Source organism: Parus major, chromosome 2 (genome assembly GCF_001522545.3).
Source record: "Parus major isolate Abel chromosome 2, Parus_major1.1, whole genome shotgun sequence".
NCBI lineage: Eukaryota > Metazoa > Chordata > Aves > Passeriformes > Paridae > Parus > Parus major.
In genome coordinates, this window is record NC_031769.1 from 115,038,924 (window position 1) to 115,055,210 (window position 16,287).

Here is a 16,287-nt window from a genome sequence, read left to right on the forward strand (position 1 = left end):
CTGGCACATTAGCAGGTCCTAGGGAGGCTACAGGGAGAATATCTGTTGGAGAATATCCTCAGGAACCCGTAGCACATTGCAAAGCCACAGCTGAAGCAAGGGCAGGAGGGATGGGTAGCTTAGTATGGGGATTCCCTGGGATGAGGCAGGAAATCTGTTGCTCTCTGGGGCATTGGTCCTGTGGGGTTCATTTCTTCTGTTTGCAGCACTCAATTCCCAGTGCATGGGTGCACAAACACAGGCTAGAGGTGGGAATGGCAGAACCAGTGCTGTTCAGGCTGCTTAAAATATTGTGTTGTAAATTATGTCTTCAACTGGCTATAAATTTGCCAGAAGTTTAGTAGTTTAGATTAGAGACATGACACTTAATAAAACAAATGGTTTTACACTGCTTATGTCTTTTGCTGTCCTGTGAAAAATCCGCCTACATCTGGCTGAGTTACAAGCCTTTGAAAGGGCAATTCACACATACCCTGTAGAAACATATTTAATTTTAGCATTTAATGGCCCCACGGATTGCCTCATGCTTTAGCTTGGCCTCCCTACATAAATAAACTTGTTCAGCATGGGTTGACGGTTCAATGCCCACAGTGTGCATCTCCTGCCTAGGTCGTGGGGTGTAGAGGGCTTTTGTAATTACAACTTTTACTTGTGATCTCAATTGTCCCTGCACTAGGCCAATCTATGGCAAGACATGGAGCCACGATTTGGAAGACTGACACTTTGTGCTCGTAGGGCTTCATCCTCACTGCTGTTGGCAGGAGAACTGGAGAGAAGATGATTTAGTGGTGAGCCCATCTGGGGTACTGGAGACTTGGGTCACTGGGATGGGAGCCACAAGGCAGACTGAAAGACAAGGTAGGCACAAAGGGCTAGAACAGATGGGCTAGGATACACACTTGGTGGGCAAGCAAATGGCTGATGGAGACCAGGTTCAGACTGTTGGTTGCAACCCTTGAGGCAGATCCTGCTCTCCCTCTCCCCCTGAGCCCCTGTTTTAGCCTAGCAAGTAGCTTAAGCTAAACTTCACACAGGCAGTGAGATTGCGCATTTCTTATTTTCAACCTGTCAAGCTATAGACTTTGGGGTCTAATTTCCAGAAATAGTTAGCACTTGCCTGCAACAGAAATCCATGGGATATGTGCTTTGAATGCACAAGCTGCCACTTAAGGCTGAGGGCTCTGCAAAATCAGGCCCTCAGCACTGGGCACCCCATTGGAGGAATACTTGTACCCTAATCTCACTGCATTTCAGCTCTCCACATGCAAAATGAAAATTAAAAGAAAACTGACTCTCACAGTCATGCCATGGCAGTAAATGAATTAGCATTTAAGAGGCACACAAGTACTGCATTGATAAACTCCACAGAAAAGCTCAGAAGGGAATTAAAAAAGGCTATCTTCAGAGCAGGCTTGGACTAATATGCAGCAAATATGTCACAGAGCCACACGCTGAATCACCACACGAAAGCAATATAAAAGCCACTTACTAGCACAGCACTGAGTATGCTGAGCACTGAGGGAGGAAAGAGCCCTCTGAGAAAGAACAGAGTGTGCTCCTGGGGCCAGGGCGCAATGCACGGGTCTCAACACCCACACACACCTGGCCAAGTGGCTGCTGCTCCCACAGCCTACATTTTGGCTTTTCATGCTGAGGTGGTGCTTGCCTTTCCACTCTAAATAGTACATCTCAGGGCTGCTTTCATGCTGTAGTGCTGTTCTTTTGAAGGACAGGAAACTTTTGATGTATAATGGGGAAGTAGAAAGACTGATCCCCTTTGCTCCTAGTCCTCTGTCCTTCCCGTTATTGCCACACAGCTGTGAAGAGACTGTGACTCAGTGGCAGATCTGGTGGAGATGTTGAAAACTGGAGTCCTGGAATGGGAGCTAAAAAAGGCAGACTGAAAGATGAAGCAGGACTAAAGGACTGGATTATCTGAAAAAAGGAAGCTGTTGGGCTAGAGGGAGCTTAGTGGACAAGGAAATGGAGATAAGCAGGAAAAGCATGAGTAGTCATGACAAGTGCATGTATGTTTATGTGTGAATATTCATAAATTGTGAGAAGAATTCTTTTTCATTACCTGGCCTGAAATTATTTTTTTAGATATCAAATCCTGCACACTTCATAACAGCTCTGCTGAATCTGATGTAAATTGATGTTTGCTGCTGCAGTGTTGTCTTTGATCCTATGACTAGGCTTACCATGTGATAGGTGACATACTGGATTCCAGAGGACTAAGAGTCTTCCAGGAACTCCTATCTGAAGCAGGTGCTCCTATTCCTTCTATGAGAGAAAAAGCACATGGGAAACACAGTCCATAGCAGAGAAAAGAAATGGACAGAAAAAGCTCTTACCCATGCCTGGATTGAGGCAAGATCTTGACACAGAAGCTCAACACTTAGGAGCAGGAGATATTGGGCAAATCCCCACTGATCAAAACAGACTGAGATGTGCACCCCAGTTCTATGGCTGGTGGCACAGACCTGCATTTCTCAGGATAGGCCCTGCCAGAGGAGTCTGGCTGCATTTGCCCTCCATCTGGGTCTCAGTGGCCTGAAGGCATAAGACTGTATGTGCTGTGTCACATACTTAAGCATTTCTGCATGTTTATACAATTCAGTGTCTGCAAAAAGCTGAGAACTTGTCATAGCCCATCAGAAGCCTGTGTTTACAGCAAGTGCCAAGGGATATGCACTGCATCCTTGGAGAGGAGTGTGGACTAAGGGACAGGGCAGGACTGGGTGCTCAGACAGCCAGGCCATGGTTAGAGTCACATGTGGTGCAGTGTCATCCCTATCCCTCTTTGTGCACACCCTGCAGTGAGTGTGCTCAGGGTTTTTGGTGGAGAGAAGCAGCTGTGGCCAGCTGTCGGGTACAAAGGGGAGAGAACTGGTGGGCACAGGGAGGATGAGGGGTCTTGTGCTGGGGTTCATTCTGCAGCAATTGCCTCTTTAGTGGTGCAGATGTACTCACAGAGACCTCTTCACATGTGCACTTACAGGTCTGGGCCAGAGCTGCCCCTGACTTTGATGTGCCAAGGCCCTACTCAGAGACCTCTCACTAGGATGTTCTCACCACCAGGGCGAAAGATGGATACTGCTGCCACAGTGGCCACTAAAACAGCTTCCATTCGGGAAGTGCAGCAGCTTGGCACCATTGTCCTGAGGGCTGAGCCTTGGCAGCAAGGTTCTGCCAGAGCTTTCACACTGCACTTGCCCCTGACTCATCATGCCAGTGGACATTCCCAGCCCTCCTGGGCCCCTGGACATTGGTGCTGCTGCATTTGCTGCGGCTGGTGTACCAAAGCTGCCCCTCTGGGCAGGTCTCTGTGGCACAATACGCTGCTGTTCTAAAGCAGAGCTGCGAGACAACACTGGAGTAGAAACTAAAATTGCGTTGGCAAGAGGTTTGAGCAGGGCTTGTGAGCCTGGGCAGAGAACCACATGCCATGGCTGCTGCACTGGGGGTGAGCACTGCTGACCAGGGCTCATTTCATCTGCCCACACCTGCTGGAGAGCATTTCCTTTCCAAGCACTTACAATAACAAAAGGGTACCTTTTGACACAATTTCTTCACACCAGTAAATCTGCACTGTCTCTGTGATACCACAAGGTGAAAGCATTGTTTATCTCACCTAGTGAAGCCATACACTTGAGTGAGGTGTGTTGCAGAGCACACCCTTAGGTGCTGCACCCTCCTCTACCGTCTGATGGAGGGAGAAAGGCAAGAAAGAAATGTCCCTCAGACTTTGTCAGTACAAACATTCATGAGTGTGATTTTAAAAGACAATGTTCTGTAAAGGGAATGAATAATTGTGAGATGAACAGCCCGAAGGTACTGGTGAAATTTGAATGGAATTTAAGGGAAATGAGCAGATGGGAGGTGAGAGGTAGAAAACAGAGTCACTCAATGTGATTTGCAGTGTGTCACTGAGACCTTGAAGCCTCCTGAATTTAGGGAAGAAAACATGCCACCCTCCTCTTTCCTTCACAAACCTCCTGAAATGAAGCCCAGCACAAAGACATCCTCACTCCTGTGGGCTGCAGCACATCAGCATTTCTGTGAAGAAGAGCATAAACTGAAGGATCAGAGAATTGGAAGATGTCTCTCAAGCCAAACGTGCTGTGATACACTGGCACTTACTGTTAGCTCAGTCCAGGATTTTGTACTGTATTTTTTATGGGAAACAAAACTGATCCCCAACAAACATCAGTTCCTGTGAGATGATTGACTACAGCTATACTCTGAGAAGAGCCTTCTGAAAACAGCACAGCTAGGAAGTCTGTATCCAGTATTCTTGCATGGTTTTTGACTGAATTGGAGAGAGTTGCATAAAAGTGGCCACACACATAAAGCCATCTGTTCTCTTAGACATTGATGTACATACCTATGCAGTGCTGTCATTTGAAATATATGGCCAGCCTGCTGGAGAAACAGCTGGGTATTGTTGATTTTCCAGACTTCCAAATATTCTTGCTGAACAGTAAAACAACCATGGGGGGTTTGATTGACGCTTTAAATGGACCACACTCAAATGGTACCTAGGGTTCAGAAGTGAGACTGACAATTCATTTCTCTTTCCATTTTTGTTTTGTTCTCCTAAGCAAGGTTACCTAGCCCTGGAATCTAGATTAGTAAAGTCTATGGGCATTGACTTGTCTTTTAATTACTTCAGATTTAGCTCCTAGTCCACTGTGATCATGTAATCTTACAGAAGCTAAGTCTCCCACAGGGATCATGTTAAAGAAAGACAGGCACAGTGTCTGCCAGCTGAGGGCAGTGACCCTATCTGTGTGATACAAACAATTGTCTACTTGTGTTAAAATTTAAGTCAACCAGACCGTCCTCAGTCAAGTATCTTTCAAACTGGTTACAGAGAATTTTTAGCTGAGAAAAGAAGGAAACCAGAAGGTTTTGAATTCACATGTACTCATTTATAATTCCAGAGGTGCAGAACACACAGTACAAGTGTCACATTTCTGGTGAGTACTGAAGGTAATATAGTGAAGGTGAATATTGATGGTGTGAGGCAGTTGTGGCTATGATATGTAGGAAACATTGCCTCATAAGTCATGAAATCTGTTCTCCCTAGTTTTAACAGATGAGAACTCATCAGAGCAGGGACTTGAATGTAGGTAACCCATGAATCATATGTTTATACCATATGTTTCAAACAAGTCAGATGAGTAGCACCCTAAGAATGTTTATTTCTCTGCCATTTATAGCACAGAGTGACCACAGATGTCTGATGATGAGATGAATCAAAACACAAGTGACTAAAATGTATTGACAGGAGAAGGCAAATGCAATTTCTGTTTCCTGCTTAGATGATCAGTTCATATCTGGCTCAGGTGAAAATGACTTGGACATTTCTTGAACACTACAAAGTAGCTGCATTCATCCTGCAAAGTACAATTAAATGGTTTTAGGCACTATGATGGCCTCCTGGCCTCCATCTGTTACTCCAGAAGGACATGAGTCCTCTACAAGACTTTCATAAAACCAAGAGCCATAACCTTCAGTTATCAAATCAGTTGTTTTGGATACCCTATGGTGCCTTAAATGGCCATAGATATCTATGTTTAGCAGCTGAATGTCATCCACCCTGTGGAGGCTGACACCCCAAAGACTTGTAAAGAAAATAGTTGCCCTGTCAGGATAGAGAAAGATTAATTGAGATGGTTCAGAAAATTTGGTATTTCTGTGGGCACAGAATCACAAAAAGATTGAGGAAGAAACCTCTGGAGATCTTCTACATAATCCCCTGCTCAGTGCAGAGCAGATTGTCCAGGATTTTGTCCATCTGGATTTTGAATATCTCTAAGCACGAAGACTCCAGAATATCTCTGAGCAATTTGTTTCAGTGTTTAAACATTCCCCAGTAAAAAAATGGAAGTTCCTGTATTTCTATTGATGTCTGCTGACTCTTCTGTCACTGAGTATCACTGAGATGATTCTTTTGTGTTCCACTACTCCACCCCATCAGGTATTTGAACATATTGATATGGAAAGACAGCAAAACAGAAATGCTTTTGTCTGGTGCCATGAACAACTTCTGCTGGCCATGGGATACCACCAGAACAGTATCCAATGAATTGGGCCAAAGCTTAAACCCTGCTTGTCAAACAAGGGAAGTTTTGTATTGCTCATTTACCATTTTAAATCAAAATTACTTAAATTGTTCTGCAAGAGGGTGCTTTGAATGCAAAGATGGTTGCAATTTACAAGGACTAGTCTGGGCAAAGGTACTTTGGTGTCTTACTGCAATTTATTTTTCGATAGGAGGTTAAGGTGCAATTAGATACACACATACCTTTACAAGAATCATGAGCAGATTGTTTTAAAAAATTGAATTGTGGTTGTGAATTCCTCTGAATAAAATGTTAATGCAGCTAAACCAGGTAGCAGTACTTTTAAAATAAGAAGTAGTCCTAGTCCTAGGCTCAGTGCTAAAGCCAGCATACAAAGCCTGTATTTAGTGTGTAAACTTGCACATACCCAGAATGTGACTTCTTTCCTTGAACTAAAAATGTGTACTAGATGCACAAAAGCCAGATGAAACCAACAGATAGGGTGCTTCTTCCAAACAGCATTTGTCTAATATTAATTTATACAGCCAAAAAATGCAGGGGATCTCAGTGCCCAGAGCTGAGGGACCATGACTGTGAGAATGATCAGCTCCCAGCTGACCCAGCTGAACTTGAGCAGGATCTGCTGCTCTGGCTGGATCCCTGCTAATCTATGGGGCCTGATGAGATTCATCTGAGAATCCTCAAAGTTATCTGATGTCACTGCAATGCCTCTCTAGATTATTTTTGAGTGGTCTTGGTGATCTGGAGAAGTCCCAGCTGACTGAAATCTGGCAAATGTCCCAATTTTTAAGGAGGGTAAGAAGCAGGACCATGGAGACTACAGGCCTGTCAGTCTTCCTTCAGTGCCCAGTAGAATCATGGAAAAATTACTCTGGGAGGTACTGAGAAACACCTGGAGGATAATGCAGTCATTGGTCACATTGAGCACGGTGATGAGGAGAAAGTCTTGCTTGTCAAACCAGATTTCCTTCTACCACAGAGTAACCCACCTAGCTGATCTAGGAAAGCCAGTTAATGAAATCTCTTTGGAATTCAGCAAAGCTTTTGATACTGTCTATCACAGTATCCTTCCTGACAAAATAGCTAACACTGGACAAATTGGATAAACACACCATGTGATGGAGGAGCAACGGGCTCATGGGTCAGGCACAAAGAGTTACAGTGGAAGGGGTGACATCAGACTGGCAACCTGTCACTAGTGGGGCTCTGCAGGGCTCCATCTTTGTCCCTGTGCTCCTCAACAGCTTCATTAACGATGTGGATGCAGGACTTGAAGGATAACAACTTGAAGGATACAAGTGGGAGGAGCTGTTGACTCCCTTGAAGGCAAGGCAGCCCTGCAGAGAGACATAGACAAATCAGAGAGATGGGCAATCACCAATTGTATGGAGATTAACAAGGATTCTGCACTTGGGATGGGGCAACTCTGGTTGTGTGAATAGTGTGGGGGACAAGAGCCTGGAGGCAAGTGCTGTGGAAAGGAACCTGGGGTCCTGGTTGATGACAAGCTGAACATGAGCCAGCAGTGCCCTGGCAGCCAGGAGGGCCAAGTGTGTACTGGGGGGCATCAGGCACAGCATCACCAGCTGGGCAAGGGAAGGGATTGTCCTGCCCTGCTGTGCACTGGGGCAGCTTCACCTCCAGTGCTGGGGGCAGTTCTGGGTGCCACAAGATCAAGCTATTAAGCTATTAACAAGTGTCCAACGGAGGAACGAAGATGGTGAAGGGACAGGAGAGGAAGCCACATGAGGACCAGCTGAGGTCACTTGGTTTTTCAGCCCGGAGGAGATGGGGAGACCTCACTGTGGTCTTCAGCATCCCTATGAGGGCAAGTGAAAGGGCAGGTACTGAAATCTTTATTCTCCTAAGCAGCAACAGGACCTGAGGAAATGTTATGCAGCTGAGACAGGGGAGGTTTATTTTGGATCTTGGGAGAAGATTTTTCATGCAGAGGGTGGTTGGTCACTGGAACAGGCTCCCCAGGGGAGTGGCCACATCCCCAAGCCTGACAGAGCTCATGAAGCATTTGGACAATGCTCTCAGGCACATGGTGTGACTCTTGGGGATGGTGCTGTGTAGGGCCAGAATTTGGACTTGATGATCCTGATGGGTCCCTTCCAACTCAGCATATTCTGTGATTCTACAGATACTGGTCAGTTGAAAATGCTTTCTGCAACAGTGGCCTACTGCAAATCATCTTTTCTCTATCATTAAATAAAGTATAGAATGCATTCAGGATGTTTTAGGCCAGTGAAATATATATCTCATGCTAAGTTATTACATTAGATTGTGAGCTGCATTGATTCATATTGTCAAAATCCTTTCCTGACCATCTACATTTTTAATATTTACCATAAATGAAGAATATGAAAAAAAGTGTTTTGGAATATTTTTCAAAATTTACTGATTTTTTTTATTTTCTACATAAAAAGTAAGTTGAAAACAAAAGTGGAAGCACTTTTCAGCAAAGACTCCCCTGATGTATTTGGAAAATGGAAATCCAAACAGAAATCCTTTATTTGTGGTATCTCAGCAAATAACAATGATTGTTCAAACCATGACTGTGCCCTACAGAGATATCAGAATTGCTTATTTTAGGATAGTAATCTAAGCAGAAATGGAAAAGAAATTGTTGCTGCCAGAGCTTGGTGGATACAAAAAACTCGGTTGGATCCCTCTCTGCATTATTCAGAAGGGCTGGACATAGCATTTGAATCATTTGGCTTTTGGAATTTGGAGGTCAGGTGGGTTACAACACATTTACTTGGTGCTCTGGATGTTTTGTTTCTGTGTAGAGAGGACCTGCACTTAGAATTTGGGATTATGCTGCTCCCAAGGTGGTACACACCCAAGTACCAGTATGGTGGAGAACCCGGTATCTTGCTGTTACAAAATGCAAGAATTTTTGAGTATGTAAGGAGATGAGAGCAGAGATGATCAGCAGTGATCACAAAAGGAAAAAATTCAGATTTTTCACAGTTGACTTAGAGCAGAAACTTTCAGCTGTGTGTTAGGAAATGCTGCAAAGGATACACAACTTTTGATATTCATTTGAAGGGCAGTGGGTCAGATGAGTATTGTCTGGTGATGAGTATTAATCAGATACTATTTAATAATAATTTGATCTTGTAGTCAAAAAGAAAATAAAAACATGATGATGTTGAGATTTCAATCCATTCCATAACAGTTTGAAAGCCACATAATTATTTTTTGCTGCCTCATCCTAGAAATATGTAAATTGCCATTTAGCATAATCTCCCAAATCAGTTGCTTTTCTATGTTAAAATGCAATCATAAATCACTATTCATGTCACATATCTGTAAAACATATGCATTGAAAACATTTGGGCAAACATAATTTCTTTGAAAATTATGGCATAAAGCCATTGAGCATCCAGTTTTTGTTATCTTTCTTTGAAGATTTTTTAAAATTAATTATTTTTATTATGCTTTAATGAAAGCTCCAGGCATAAGAATAGGAATAATTATCATACAAGTTATTCACAGTCATGGTATTCAGTCCTGCAGTACCAAAGGATGCAATTTATTAAGGATTCTTATCAAAAGAGAGGTGACATCTAATCTCACAAAGTAGCTAAAGCATAAGTGAACAATTGGGAACTACAAATGCATCATGTATGGAATGAGAGCTACTCCTGATTCTAAAAGCCATCCATGAGAAAACTGGCTCTTTATAACAATACTATGCAATATGTGAATACCTGGTCTGGATGACTCTATGCCCCCTTATGAAAAAGGTCCTTTTCTAAAAGTTCCAGATTCATTCAGTGATCTTGCTCTGAAGGTCACTGTCTCCTCCAAACTGGGAGGCAGTTCCTAGCCCACTACAGAGAAAATGGAGGATAACAAATCTCTGTAACAATAAAGGCATCAGATCCTCCTTCCATAGTTCAGCAAGCAAACATTACAGCACACAGACCTCAGAAAATGAAATAGTCTTGAACTTTCCCACAGTTTTGAGCCCATTCAATTTTTGCTGCCGCAAGAAATTCTGATGCTCTTCTTTCTCTAGTGTTTATTATTTTTTTCTGTGTTGGGATTTTTTTAGTCCATTAATAAAAAAGGATAAACTGTGCTTCCCACCTTGAAGACAGGAATGATTTTAAAATGGGCTAGCCCTGAATAAAGTTATCCTTCAAGGGTGTAGACAGGGAGACAAACTGCAGGACTGGGCACACCAGAAGCTCTCTCACTGTCATATTAACTCTGTCTTCTTTACTGGTCTTGGGTACCTCGTGGAAGCTCTGCCCCATAAAGCCCTACATCAGAAAAATGTGATTTACTTGTATTTCTCAAGATTTGCAGCAAGCACAAGCTGTGACTCTCTCCTGCCAGTGCCTGTGCACATGACTTTGCCTTCCAGTGAGCAGCTGTACATGTAGCTTTGCCAAGGAAGACATTGAGCACCAACAGAACTTATGGCACTGCAGGCCCAGGTCTTTAAGTTGCTGAGCATGTTCAGCACTAGAGATAGTAGGTAGGCACTTAATATTTTGATAGTATTCGAGATCTTCAATGACTCCCTTCCCCACTTGTATGCTTGTATGCGAAGGAGTTTCCCAAATTCCTTATGCTTTGCACAGAAAAGAATTAAAAAGCCATAAAGATGAAAATGGGCTAAAGCAATGCTCATAAAAAGAAGCACGGGGAGGTGAGTGCTTCTGCAGCAGTTACTGCTAGCATGTGTGTTTTTCTGCATTCAGGTCCCAGTCTGTGGTGGAAGCCGGCACGCTGAAACACGAGGACCAGGGGGAAAGTGAGAACACCCAGCCACTGCTGGCTCTGGACTGAGCTCTCCCGTGCCCAGGGGAGATCCAGGAACAGACCTCCACCGTACAGAACCCCACAGAGCACGCCACACACAGACACGCACGCACACACGCGTTTCGCTCGATAACAAGTCCTTCGTGTTTCCTGACCAAGTAACAACTGTCACCAGCCATCTGTCCATGCGGCCGGCGCTGAACAAGAATTGAGAAACTTCTACCGACACAGGAGGCTGTCCATATACAAAGAATTGGATTTCTTCTTTTTTTTTTTTTTTTTTTTCTCTTTGACTTGTGACATTAAATTGTTGGAAATGGTGGGACTGCATTCTCTGTTTAAAGAAACCAGGGTGTGTTAATAGTGTTCCTGAAGACTCCATCAGGGATGATCATTTTATAGAAGTGAAGATTGTAAGAGTTTTAAAGAAAAGCATCTCAAATTTCACACTGTAATCAGCAAGTGTAGTCTGGGTTAGAGGGCAGAATCATCAGCATCTATAGGGTATTTGAGATTTACAGAAGGATTTCACATTTAAAAAAGAACCCCAATGCCAGCATAATGCCATTCAACATGACACTTTGTGACTGCCTCATCCATGCAGCTTATACAGGGGTCACATTTCAGTATCTAGCAAAAATTGGTCTTAACTTTTGAAACCCTTATAAAGCTGTCAGCTAAGTGGAATGAGCTGTGTGAACAGCAGACACACAGAATTTGAAAGGCAATTAGTTGATTTTAATAATGATTAACACTTCCACAGGCAACTCAGGAGCCTAGAAGACATGTGCATGTGTGTGCACGTGTGAAGGGGGTGGTTCCATGGAGACACGCTGGACAAATTCAACAGTGATTAGTGGTTCAATCTAGATTGTTTCATTTAGGTCACAACAGCAAGGAAAGCTTTCCAGAGCCATTTACCCCCTTCCCTCCTGCAGTCAGGGAAAAGCGTAGTCAGAAAGGTGTGCTGATTGCAGATGTGGGCCATGGTTAAAATGAAAAAGGAAAACTTAGAATTAATTATTCAGAACAAGTTTCTGCTAGAAGGAAATGTTGAAGAATAGGAGAACTGAAATGCCAAAGATCAGTTTGTTATATCTCTGTTTGCTCTAGCTGCAAAGAGAGTACCATCCCTTCATTGAAATGGAAACCAGATTAAAGAAATAAAAGAACAATCATTATCAAATTGCATGTGCAGTGACTTTATTTCCTGAAACAGTTACAATCACTGTACACACTTTAAATCTTCAATTAAATTGCCATACATTGACAACTTACTAGAACAAGCACTTGGCAACAATATATCAAAGGTAGCAGTGTAAACCATACATACAAAATGAGATGATAGTGGGCACAAGGGCTTTTAATGTGCACTGGAACACCCACTGAATTCTCAAGTGTTAGGCTGAAGTGATGACATCGTTCAAGTGGACATGGCCAGCCCTAAAGGATGGACTAACAAAATACTGCCTTTATCTACAATGACATTTTATGCCTGCACAGGACAGAAGGGACATCCTGCCAGATCCTATCAACACACCTGGGATTTACCCACTAGTTTTTGTACAGAAAACCTCACTCAGACAAACCTCTTACTGCAGCAACATGTCATTGATACAAAGCCTGGCCTCCGTGATAGAGAGCCAGTCTTTAAGGCAGTGGATGGTCCCAGCAAGGCAACACAGGAGTCAGAAAAAGAAGCAGAAGCTTGCAAGAACATTAAAAAATAAGATGACTGAGCCCATTTATCTTTGGGGTTTCTTCCATTCTCCCCCACCTGACATCATCATCACCTATTACAGGAAACACGGATGTCAAGTCCTGGTAGCAGTTGCTTTCTCTTCCCCGGGCTCACAGAGACTAAAAGGCATTTGGATTTGTCAAAGAGAATGTGCTTAAAGCAGAAAGTGAAAACCCAAAGAGACAAAAAAAGACAGACATTTGCTATTATACTGCAGCACTAAGGAAGGAATACTTTGGTTTGTGATTTTTCTGTTAATACACTTACCCCCATTGCCATTGAATCTTTGTGATAATCTGTTACAATCACTGTTCATAAAAGTGGGTCTTGTCCTGCCCAAGAAGTGCAAATACTACTGACATCTGCTCCTTGAGGATCAAACCTCACAAAGGATAAATTATTTACTTTCTTTAACTGTGATATGAATAAATACATATGATGCCTTGTATGTAAGTGTGTGAAGCCTGCATTTAACCATAGGCTCTTACGCAGATTCTGTGCAAGCAAGGTAACAAAAGGCAAGGTGGAAGCCACCTCCTAACATCGTGATGAGTACATACTGTGTTACAAACTATATTGCCCTTGTCTGCCATTTCCTTCTGTAAATAAATCTAACAAAAAAAACCACCACAAATTGCAATGGATTTCCATTGAAAAAAACCACTTCCATTCAAAAAGCTTTTTCAAGACAGAATACCAGTTGGCAAACAGGAACACCTAAAACCATATGCCAGTAATTCACTGCATAATTTCTGCAGTCTGCTCTATGTATCCTCACCACGTATAGAGCTAATCCAGTAACTGTACCTAATGAAATTATCCACTCTCTGCTCCCTGACAGGTGGGCATAGAATAGATTCCCTTCAGTGTTGCAGGAACACCTTGTCTTATTTGAGGCACTTAAGATTTTTAAATGGTCGATATATCACTACACAATCTAATAAACAGTGCTACTCTGGCACACACACATCTTGGGGAGATTACTTTTATCTATTTGCCAATTTTATCTATTTGCCAACTGCAGTTGGACAAGATAAAGTGTGGGCCTTCAAAGGAACAATGAAATAATCTGAAGGACGGCATGGATTTTCATAAATAAAGCTCCAAAGCCTTTACCACTCCTTTAGCATTTACTCTGAGCTATAGAAACTAAAATGCAACATTAATAAAAATATTCCTAAACCATCAATTTTTGTTTAAAAAGTTATTGATTTCTTTTTGCACACACTGTCTTTATTTTAGAGAATTACCTTATAATTTTTAATGTTTGATCACTTCAAAAAGATATAAAATATAGGCTTTGACTTGACAGTTAACAGGATATTTAAAAAATATTTTTATTCTTTTACCCCCCACAACAAGAAGTACCTTATTTCAAGTTTTGCATGATTCTCCAAATGATCTCCAAAAGTATTTTTATATTTTCTAAAGTGTGAAACTTATAAATCTTTACAGTTTTTTCATTATTATTAACTGAGAACTGTTACTTTCTTGTACATTGTGTATAGTTTCATGATTATTTTTGATATGGACAACATGTGAAAACCTAATTATCTTAGCTGTCTAAAAATGACTCTTGATAAGAGAGGGTTTATCAGTTTAATATTCAAAAGAGGAAATTAAAGTGCACACTTCCAGAAACTGGTTACACTAATTTATGGCGCAGTCACCATGTGTTATATGGCATTACAAGATTTAATTACCTAGTAAAATACAAAAATCTGAAAAGCATTCAGTTTATGGGAATTCAGAGCTCTTATCTGCAGTTTGCCTCAGCAAATGTGACATTCAGGTCACGATACTCCAATGCCATGATGTAGACTCTGCAGTAATAAACCACTGAGCACTACTCAAATAAAAACTGTTCCATGGCTTTTGGACAACAAAGTCAAAGCTGCGGAGACTAAGTAATCCCAGTGTCTCCTTGCTTAGAGTTTGTCACTCACAAGCGTCAGTCATGATGCCCAGAGCATCCTGGCACACCTGTCCAGCGCCAGCTGGTGCTGTGGGTGAGGAGATAACAGCCAGACATAAACATCAGCAGCGCAATCTCTGCTCTCCCTCTCCCCTGTTAGTGTTCTTAGAAGTTAAAAGCAGAGGGTCCTGCACACTCTATCTCCCATTAAACAGTACACACCCAAAAGATCTGCCAACTGCTTAAAATGTAGCTAGTTTTCTATCTTGAAAATAGACCTTTTTACCACATGGTAAATTCTGTATGGCAAATACAGAGCATACTGTAAACATTACTGGGACCAGACTACTTCAGCATTATATCACACATTTCAAGACAAGGAAAACACCATTAGGTCAATTAGAGGATCATTCTAGCACCCTGTAGGATGCTGGCAGTGGAAGTTAATATGAGTTAATAACCTGAAGCTCTTTGTCTGCTCTGCATTCGGGCAGGAAGCCAAGTTGGACCTTGTCCTTCTGCCTAAAGCACAAGAAATTCTTCATGTATTTTTTTTTCTGCTGAATGACCACCCAAGGGCAGCCAAGGAGGAGCCCCTGGAAGAAGGGGTCCCAGACCCTCCACTGGGTAGAAATAGGATATCACAGCAGAAGCTTTGGTAATGATAGGAGAAACAGCAGCTCACCATATACTGTCAAGTACTTTAGGATCTGAGCCTAAAAATGTCAGATTTGCTCAACATTTTCTAAAATCACATTATCAAGCTGAAGGCCACCCGCTAACTAAGAGAACTATTCTGTTTTAGAAGAACAAAGCTTCACTAGGCAGCTATTATGCAAGTTTCTGTTTACATATCCAGGAAGGCAAAAGAAGGCCACACTTGGCAAAAATGAAATTTGTTCATATACAGCGTTTTCCTTCTGCTGATAGCTGGAGATACACTTGTATATATATCACCTTTTTTAAAAAATAGTGGTTAATTAAAGAAGATTTGTTCATAATTAAGCTAGAAAAATACAGTTACTCAGGTAGAAAAAGTACAAAACACACATAATCCATTCACATTATCTACAGTGATAACATAGGGACATGTTCTATGCCTAAAGCAGCTAACATTACACCTGCATACTGATTTTCAAAGTCAATTGTGTGCATATGTTTGCAAATATCTTACATGTTGCTTCCCAGACAGAAAGCAAGGAAGTATTCCCTAGATGTAAAATCATAAATCTTGTGCCTGAACACAGTTAAGCAGGTGACTGATTTTGTAAAGAAAATACAGGCATGGCAAAAACATCTGCACATTCCTCAGTTTGAAAATCCAGATCTATTGCCTTTTGGCTGACAAGACTTGTGTTTTCAGACTTGCAGCCGGAAAAACAATACAAATCAGTGCTGTATCAGTATGAAACAAAACATGGCTTCTTTTTTCTTTCTTTTTAAACCAAGTCCACTGTGATTGTAGAATTCCACCCTTATCTTTTCTTACCCTTAAAATGCTTGTATACTTTGTATGCTGGATAAATTAATCCTGTTTTCATACTCCAAAGGAGTTAATACTCCTCTGCTCCACACATCAGAAGAAACCCTCTAAATAGCAGGAAGGGTACGTCTCTGTTGAGCTGTTAACTCAGGGTGCCACACATCCACAATGAATATCAGGCGGTAACTTTCAGCATCCTGCCATACTTCATGTTCGAAAGAGTCATCAAAAATAAGAACTTTCCCTTCTTCCCAGTCTCTGTGAAACAAAA

The 16,287-nt window shown here is 42.1% G+C and overlaps 2 protein-coding genes across 17 annotated transcripts in view; one reads left to right on the forward strand and one right to left on the reverse strand.

Moving 5' to 3' along the window:
* CLVS1 (clavesin 1) overlaps positions 1 to 12,777 on the forward strand; it is a 100,928-nt gene extending 88,151 nt beyond the window's left edge. Inside the window, exon 6 of the mRNA XM_015617621.3 lies at positions 10,817 to 12,777. Coding sequence (XP_015473107.1) covers positions 10,817 to 10,904 — 88 coding nt within the window. The 3' untranslated portion in view covers positions 10,905 to 12,777. The remainder of the gene's footprint in view (positions 1 to 10,816) is intronic.
* ASPH (aspartate beta-hydroxylase) overlaps positions 12,059 to 16,287 on the reverse strand; it is a 112,120-nt gene continuing 107,891 nt past the window's right edge. For all 16 annotated transcript variants that reach the window (XM_019005602.2, XM_019005598.2, XM_019005596.2 and 13 more), the window contains one exon: positions 12,059 to 16,274. In XM_019005602.2, the coding sequence (XP_018861147.1) occupies positions 16,124 to 16,274 (151 nt within the window). In that variant the 3' untranslated portion in view covers positions 12,059 to 16,123. The remainder of the gene's footprint in view (positions 16,275 to 16,287) is intronic.